The following is a 9603-nucleotide window of genomic DNA, read 5'->3' as shown; positions in this document are numbered from 1 at the left end:
GTTGCAGCATAATAGATAATGATTTAGATACATGTCACTTTTAAAGCATTAAATCATCTATTGTTAATAGACAAAGCAAAATAGACAAAGGCATAATGACAAATCACACTTTATTAATTTATAAACAAACCAAATCACAACAAATAGTATGATACAATACCTACAGCCTATAGAGTTTTAAACATTCGCTCTATACGAGGGTCTAAAGCAACTTACGATGTCTCATTACAAGCAAGTTGTTATTTTAGTGATTCTCTTAAAATTTAATACAAATATTAATTGTGATAAAGGAAACAAAACTAATCAAATTGTTATAGTTGAAAGAAAAACTAATTCAACAGTTATAGATAAGAATACCGAAGAATATAAAATTAGTAATAAAATGGCTACATCTCTTGGAATAGTCACTGCCAATTTTCGAGATGTAGGTGTGAGTACTGAAGATCAGAAATTCTACAGTATTTGTCCACATTTCAAAGACAATAAGTTAAATATACATAAGATGGTGGATGTATGGCAAACTGTCTATTATCAAGCATCCGAGAAAGTGCCGTGTTTTAAAATTCTTATAAGATCATTAAGTACTATTGTAAGTAATCTATATTGTTATTATTAAGCTGAAGTTGTTTTTATAATAAAATAAAATAATATTTGTGTTTAAAAGTAGTTATAGTAGACTGGACAAGTATCATGCTAGTAACTGCGCCTTGCGGCTTCAACCACATGGCTCCGCTCCTGCTGGTGTTAGCGTGATTATATACTTACGTGTATTATAGCCTTCCTCGATAAATAGGCAATCTAATACCGAAAGAATTTTTAAATCGGAGCAGGTTCCTGAGATTAGCGCGTTCAAACAAACAAAATCTTCAGCCTTATTATATTAGTACTATAGAGTATAGATAACTAATATAAACGGATCATGAATAAAAAAATACGTGTGGCACTCGGGGACTGCCGCGGTAAAGCTAGTGCATAGCATGCCTTCAAGCCACACCTCCGAGCCCGTCGAGTGGGGAGCGTGAGGTTTTTTCGTTACGGAATTTCTCGATTCGGTCCCCGCGCTAAAGGCCCGCGATAGAAGCTATGCAATAGCTTAAAAATATTGAAAAATTAAGTCTTTTGAGAGTTGACGAAGATATTACGTGAAAGTATTAGTAAATTTTACTTGTCTATTAAATATATTGCTCATTTCAGGAGAGGAAGTTGAATGCACAGAAATATGGATCGTTTCAAAACAAAGTCTTTTGGGATAATTGTACGTTGGAGATCAAATCGGAATCAGCTACAATGAAACATTTTCTGCAAGAGACTTCTTTAGGTCATGGGATATTACTTAACGTAATCATTGAAATTGGTAAGTGTTCTATTAAGTATTGTTAGCCTTTTTGCTGATGTAAGTAAAATATAACCATCAGTGGTTCATAGAAATAAAAAAAGACGTGTGGCTCGGGGACTGCCGCGGTAAAGCTATTGCATGCCTTCAAGCCACACCTCCGCGCCCGTCCCCGTGGGGAGCGTGAGGTTTTTCGTTACTAAATTTATGAATTCGGTCCCCGCGCTCAATACGATATGAACGATATGATATGAAGCTATATTAAAAATATTTTACAATGACTAACTTAACTTTTAGTTTTTTTTTTATATTTGTAAGCACACTGGGAACAAATATATCTAAATATTTCTCTAGTCATTTATCACGACCACTAAAACTTGGCAAGATTGTGACAAAGAAAGTCAAAATTCACAAAGCCCAGATAGTCGTAAATTTCCTACACTCGACATTTCATAACTCAGCGAAATTATGCCCCAAATTTTCCACTTCGGGTGCATTTGTTGCAGTTTCTTTAAAGAGAATTCGTGAAACATCTGAAAAATGAGCTGATGTCTCCTTGATGTAGTTTCGAATGTAAATAAGCTCGGTGTGAACGTTTTGGATAAAGTTTGCAAACATTTTTAGTAAAGGGTATTGTCAGATAAGAACAGTATTCAAAGGTTTTAAAATATGCAGATCAAGAGAAAATATTAAGTGATGTTTGAGAAATTGTTGATTAAAATATCAATAATCGACTTATATGTATTGTAAACAAAATAATATTATTTTGCACTACAGCGTAATAAAATAATTTCTACTTTCAATAACTCTGTATTAAGTAGGTATTTTTTTTATAAAATATACTTTTAATGATAAATAATGACTTTGGAATTGACTCGCGATAAAATATAATATCGCCAATGCTTCTCAGGAATAATGAGCTTCCTGTTGGTGACAGAATGTTTTTGGTAATATTTTCGTATTTTCCTTACAAACCTTTAAAATACCAAAATACAAAAATATATCTATATCACATAACGAGTAATACATAGGCATCGAGTATATCTAAAGAAGTCTGATAATAATTAAGGAGTTTTTATTTACCCTTCTTTTTACAGGAAACGAAACAAAACTGGCCACCGAAGGTCCAGACCAGTGGTTTGTTCAGCGGAACTTGCTGCTCATGAAAGACTGCTGTTCTGGCGATGTGGTAGTTTTTGCGAGGGTACCCTTCTTACCAAGAAAGGACGTGATCATGGAGGGTTTAAAGCTAGTAGGTGGTACGGGTGGCAAGTATACCTGCGTGGATCCTGCTACTAGCTCCCATTACAAAGATGTGGAATTTGAGATATTTGGTGATGTTAATGAATTCATATGAAAGAAATATTAACGTGCCTTGATATTGATTAAACATATTAGAAGTGTATTTATTAGGTGGAATATTAAATAAAGTGACTGGTATATTATTTTTATATAAATTGAAATCGTTAATGCTATTCATTTTTAATTGTTTAAGCTATAATCTATACAAATATTATAAAGAGGAAAGGTTTGTATGTATGCATGTATGTATGGTTTTCACGCATAAACTACTGGACCGATTTTGATGAAATTTGGCACAGACAATCTTTAGACCCTGAGAAAGAACATAGGCTACCTTTTATTGCGAAATATGTACCACGGGCGAAGCCGGGGGGGACCGCTAGTATTTAATATTTTTCTATTGACAAAGATAAGCTGTTTTGTCGATCCAAATAACGGTGATCTAAAAATGTTTTAGGTTGTGTTACTATGTAATGTGTCTTATTAAAGCTCTTTGAAGCAATGTTTTATTACAAGAAACTAGTTTAGCACCCGCGGCTCTGCTCGAGTGCTCGATTCATTAAAAATGTCCTGTCCAGGATTTTCCCAGTCAACCCATTTTTAATACATTTTTTAATACACTAAATTTATTATAAAATTGGTCTCATTCTATTATCACGCCGTTGCATTTCGACTTATATTCGGATCTTAGACCATTCTATACATGAAATATGTATAAAGCCGCTACATTATGAATAATAAATAAATAAGGCCCAATTTATACAAAAATTGAAAATTTTAATTGCAACAAAGAACACTCGTTACGAAAATAAACCAACAAAGTTTATGAAAAAATATGTTTTGCATTATTTTTGTAATTAACAACCATTATTTTTATCCTATCCCTGGGAAAGGACTCTGCAATAAACAGGGATTTACCGACCCTCTGTGAATCTCCTTTATTCACAGTAAAAGCCCTCCAGGAGGGAATTCAGACGATAACTTCAAATTTATGAACATAATAGCTGTTATTATGATGTTTCCTTAGATTTTAACCCCTTTAACACATGGCGGAAGTAAATAATATTACCTCTTGAGAAAATGAATATTAATTAAAATGTAGGTTGCAAGGCTTTCGTTTTGGCTTAAATTGTAATATACTTGTAAATAGTACTTTTGAAGAAGATAATTTAATTAAATAAATATTTGAATTTGAGTCAGAATTTGAATGGCATAAAATTATATTCATAAAAATTCTGTAATTGCTTTGGTTTATTATATAAAATTACAGGAAGCAAAGTATGAAGGCATTGGACATAAAACACTAAGAGCTAAAATATAAATATTATAGAGACGAAAGATTTCTTTGTTTCTTTGTAATGATTCAACTAAATAAATAAATATTATAGGACATTATTACACAAATCGACCTAGTCCCACAGTAAGCTCAATTAAGGCTTGTGTTGTGGGTACTGTGGGTACCAGGAAGAAATACGGTTATTATTTCTTCCTGGTTATCCCAGGTGAAGTCAAAACTAACAAATGTGTAATTTGACGCAATTCAAAAGGAATAATAAACAAATACAGATGACATTACTACCACCACCACCTACGACAAATCTTTTTAATATATATAAATTATAAATCTCGTGTCACAATGTTTGTCCTCAATGGACTCCTAAACCACTTAACCGATTATAATAAAATTCGCACACCATGTGCAGTTCGATCCAACTTGAGAGATTAAATAGTTTAAACATGTAGGTACCACGGGCGAAGCCGGGGCGGACCGCTAGTCTTCTATTATATAAAAATGAATCGCAAAATGTGTTGGTAAACACATAAGTCATAACTAAGTAAGACTGAACCGATTTCGTCAATTCATTTTTTATAATATTCCTTGAAGTACGAGGATGGTTCTTATGGAGAGAAAACGTAAACATGTACCACGGGCGAAGCCGGGGCGGACCGCTAGATAAGAAACAAACAGCATTAATAACCGCGCGTTTTTACACTTTTCAACAATGTTTTCGCAAAAATTTTTACAAAGTATGAAAATACATTTCTGCAAAATCTCGAAGGGTAAATGAGTGTTCGTTTAATCAGCAAAGGGCTGTGCAAAGTGGGTCAATGTGATCTAGTGGTGTTATCACTGCAGACCTTTTTGTATTGTAATTATGTTAAATGGGGTTGGGATTCAAATTAGTTGATTAAAGTTAAATTCGACCTAATTACCTGGTGGGTAAGGTGTTTTATGATCTAATATTATGATCATTTACATAATAATAGTGTACATATTAGGTATTCTTTCGTCAAACTTTGTTTCTTAAAACACCTTTAATAATCACGTAGCAGGCATGCAACGATTAGTCCTTTTTATAGAAGAAGAAGAAGAGAAGAAGATGATGTTTAAAAAATAATCTAGAAATAGAGAACACAGTTAGAAAATTAGATATTATCACATCACATCACATCAGCTAATTTGTTATTTAGACCGTATATGAGCCTTCAACCTATAATATTGTTCATTTCATTCTACGCAGAATCTAATAAAAATTTAAAACCAATAACTGCGCCCCATAAATGAAGACATGAAAATAATAACGTCATAGAGCAATTATTATCCAATCTAGAAGTGCAATGCAAGATAATCCCAGATGCCATTATTGAAGTCTATTAAATTTGCGACTCACAAAGACTATGGAATTCTTCAAAGGGTTCACTGAAGCGATTATACACATAAATGCTCATAGTTATTTTATAATTTGAATATATTTTCATTTCAGTAGATAAGAGATGTGTTTTGTTATAAAAAGGAATAGCTTGTTAGATTTAATTCGTTTAAGGATAATAATTCATTTAAATATGTTAAGCCTTTCGTTTATATTGCAGATTTTATGATACTTTGAGAAGGTTATTTAGTGTTTTTTTTCAAATGTCTATAAAAAATTTAATAAATTGCTATAAAACAAAGTAACAGAATTAAATTGGCTTGGAAATAAACTGGTTCATCTATAATCTATACTAATACTAATATTGTAAAGCTCTAGATTTTGTTTGTTTATTTGAACGCGCTAATCTCAGGAACTACTGGTGCGATTTGAAAAATTATTTAAGTTTATGGAGGAAGGCTATATGCTATATTATAATATCAACACGCTAAGACCAAGACGAGCGGAGCATTGCGGGTAAACTTGCGGGTCATAGCTAGTGTACCTATAATAAAACTAAACGAAAGGACTCTTAATTAACCATATGAGGAACTAAGATGCACAATGTTCGCTTTACACGAGATTTATGGCTTTCCATTATTTTCATCTTCTTTTAAATATATGCCACGTTCATATAACGGAGGTCATAACATAAAATGTTAGAGTTAAAGAGGTACTTTATTTTCAGTGCGTTCCCGCGGTTCGCACTATTTGTTACAAAGTTGTAAACTATTGTCTATATTCTTATATTTTCCTACTAAAATAATGATAAAATAACAAAAAAATTTAACGGATGCATTCGGGAGGTTCTATTCAGTAAGAAACAAAAATAATAATAGAATAGAGTTTTCCACAACTTCTGTATACAAACTAACAGTCCGGGCCAGCATCGCCTGTAGTATACATTTTTATTTAAAACTATATATATATATATATATAATATATATATATATATATATATATATATATATATATATATATATATACAGTGGTGGTCACATAATTAAAGACACTGAGAGCATTTTATACTACCTGAGACACTTTTCTCGACATTTTTCTTTACACTTCCATTGGAACTTGCTAAATAATTTTAAACTGTTTAGATAGATGTTGTCTAATGCTAAACTAAATTTTATCGACAAAACTTGTCTGTTTGTTAAATTTTAATCGGTTTATCCTTACTACTAGCCGTTTTTACCTAACAAAGGTCTGGCCATATAATTAAAGACATTAGACTCGCTTATAAGAAATTTAAAAATTTATTATTTTAATGAGATTATGTTTCTAACACAAAATGCCTGACATATTTTCAAAACATTTTTACACTTTACAATATTTTATTGCATATCCTTTGGCAGTAATGCCGATTTACATCTCTTGGACATTGAAGCAACTAATTTTGTACAAGTTTCATCAGTAATTTGGTTCCATGCTTTGGTAAATGCTTCCCAAAGTTGGTCGATGTTTTATATCTGCTTTGCCAACACTTTTTTCTTCACTTGAAACCATAAGTTTTCTATCGTATTTAAATCCGGACTGTAGGGGGGCTAATCCAAAACAGTTACAGATTGGTTCCTTGACAAGCCTTTCACTACTTTTGCTGTGTACTTTGGATAATTATAATGTTGAAAAGTCCATCAACAGATTAATTTTCCTCCGCATACGGCAGCAGGGATTGCTCTAAAATACTGTTGTACTGGAATTTATCCATGTTACTTCTATCTTTTTGACAGGTCCAACGCCAAGTCCAGAAAAACAGCCCCACACCTTGATATTTCCACCCCCATGTTTGACTACTATCTTGGTGTATCTTGGATGCTTTTCCTTATTGGGAGGGCATCTTACATATTGTTTTTTGACAGAATTAATCATATTAATTTTAGTTTTATGCGAAAACAGCACATGTTTCCATTTCCGTTCAGTCCAGTGATCGTATTTTGTAGCAAAGTCAATCTTGCCTTAACATTTTGTTTTTTCAAAAGTGGTACTTTCCAACATAATCTTCCGAGCAAGTTTTTCTCACACAGTCTCCGTGTAATTGTCCTTGCAGACACCCCCTTCAAGCCTGCTGCACCATACAACACTGAACTGTATCAGTTCCAACCCTTTGAATGGATCTTTTTTAGCCAACAACACCATTTTTTAATCTCCTCGCCGAGTAGTTTCACTTGGTTTTGTTTTTCTGAGTACGTTTTCGGTCGTGTGGAACATTTTGACATGTTTTATAGCATTCATAACCATGTCCTTGGAACAGTTTAATTATCATGGAAGTGAAAAATAATTTTTCTTGTGGATGAGTCGCAACTCTTGTTTTTTCTCATAATAATTGATATTTAAAACTATTAAAAGTAGGAATTTTAGTTATAAAAGTTAAAAAATACTCAAAATAAATATGGAGTGTCAACGATTTATGAAATTGTCTTTTTATTTATAAAAAATTATAACTATTTTTTGTTGTCTTTAATTAAGTGACCAGCTACAAGTACGTACACAAAGTGTATATTACATTCCCACAGAGAGCAAGTGTTGAAACTAACATGGAATATAACTATTTTTTGTCCCTCATTTTAAAGAACACATTGTCTTGTATGGTTTAATAAAAATAATACTAGATTAAATACCTTTTTCAGATAATTGTAGTCCCTAATGTAAATCTTTTGTGGTCAATGTCTGGGTGTCTTTAATTATGTGACCACCACTGTATATCCAACGCGATATCAAGTATTTTTGTTAGAAAGTATTTTTGAATTCGGTAGAGTAATCCCCGAGATTAGCGCGTTCAAACAAACAAACTTTTTAGTTTTTTTTGTATACTAGCATACTAGATAATATCTATATTATAGATTACATTAAATATTTCTACATATACTTAATACTGGTTAATCACATACTTTTTTACCACTGCCACATTATCATATTTCTTTGCTTACAGAAAAACCATTTTATCCTATAGACTTCTTCTTTAGTCCAAACGTAGATAATGACATTAGCTTTGTGCTGATGTTGGTCTATAGATCGAAAATATCTTGGTCTCAGCTGTCTGGAGCTATTCCAGTGATTTATAGCCGTCCTGCGAACAATAGTTACTTGTTTGTTAAATATCTTCTTATAAATGAAGATCAAAACGTAATGTATTCTCAATTTATTGTGAACTTTACAGAATCTATATTATTTAGGTTCTATAAGGTAACTTAGTGTATTTTTTTGCACCCTACAGTAGTCGCGTATCTAAAAGTGACGTGTGAGGTCGCGTGGTCTACTAGGGCAGGTATGAATGTACATCGATAATAATTATGAAAATGGTAATATATTCAAACGTAAAACAAATAATAGTACCAGGCAAGCATAAATATATACACAATATACATGCAAATCATTTTAAGTAACACAGGTAATGGGAATTGTAAGCAATCCGATAAAATCAATCTTCAAATATGAATATTTTATATATATTTAAATTTCGTCCCAAATTCATGCGAATAATTCGTAAGTATGCATGTAAAATTAACTTGGTTATGGTACTGAGCGATCGGCTCGTAAATTGAACGAGCAATATTAGGTTTTATTAGGCTGAAAACTTCGCTATTTCTTTTATATTGTAACTCGAGTTTTGTGAGATGAAAATAAATGTAGTTGATATTGCTTTTGATAATATTAGTTCAAATTATTATGGAAAATATCTATACATATAATAAATCTGTAGAAGGGTCAATTCTGTACATTGAAAATATTGAAAAAAAATAAATTGGAAAATCCAAAAGTGCACGTCTCATAATTTTTTTTAATAATTATTTATTAATTATTATTTTTGTTTATTTAATAACAATTAAACCACATCAAATCAGACCCTGAAAAATGAAAGGGTTCTATTCCTGAGCATACTCAAGCGTAAGAGAAAAAAAAGCCTCGATTAGTAAAGTATTTCGGTCGCTATCGTGTTAACAAGAAAATCCTCCGCACATACAGACACACGGACGTCCAAGACAGAACTTTTTTAAACTGTTTTTTAACTAGTTTAAATAACAAAAATGACATCAAAAATATCATGAATGTTAAAAATAGTATTTTTTCTTAATATGTGTGTGTATGTATTATCTTACAAGTGCAATGTATGATACATAAAGACATTTTAAGTTTGAAAAATCAGATGTTTTGCGCGAAGTGACAGTAGTACCCACCTCAACGCTTCGCTTATGAGGCGTGCAATAAATAGCAGGGGGTGTTACTGGATCCATACCAAATCCAAATATGTGATTAAAAAAATTTTGTCTGTCTGTC

At 31.9% G+C, this 9603-nt stretch overlaps 1 protein-coding gene across 1 annotated transcript; it reads left to right on the top strand.

Moving 5' to 3' along the window:
- Positions 1–382: 382 nt before the first annotated feature.
- LOC149488305 (uncharacterized) lies at positions 383–2690 on the top strand. The gene is made up of 3 exons (XM_089695279.1): positions 383–589; positions 1195–1354; positions 2431–2690. The coding sequence occupies exons 1-3, from the start codon at positions 383–385 to the stop codon at positions 2688–2690; spliced, it is 627 nt and encodes a 208-aa protein (XP_089551405.1).
- The last annotated feature ends 6913 nt before the right edge of the window (positions 2691–9603 follow it).

The sequence above is a fragment of the Colias philodice genome, chromosome 5 (genome assembly GCF_061535455.1).
Source record: "Colias philodice isolate Cphi_HAF_F1 chromosome 5, ilColPhil1 Martin Lab GWU primary, whole genome shotgun sequence".
In the NCBI taxonomy this organism is placed as follows: Eukaryota; Metazoa; Arthropoda; class Insecta; order Lepidoptera; family Pieridae; genus Colias; species Colias philodice.
The sequence above is the reverse complement of the archived record's forward strand: the minus strand, read 5'-3'. Positions and strand labels throughout refer to the sequence as shown.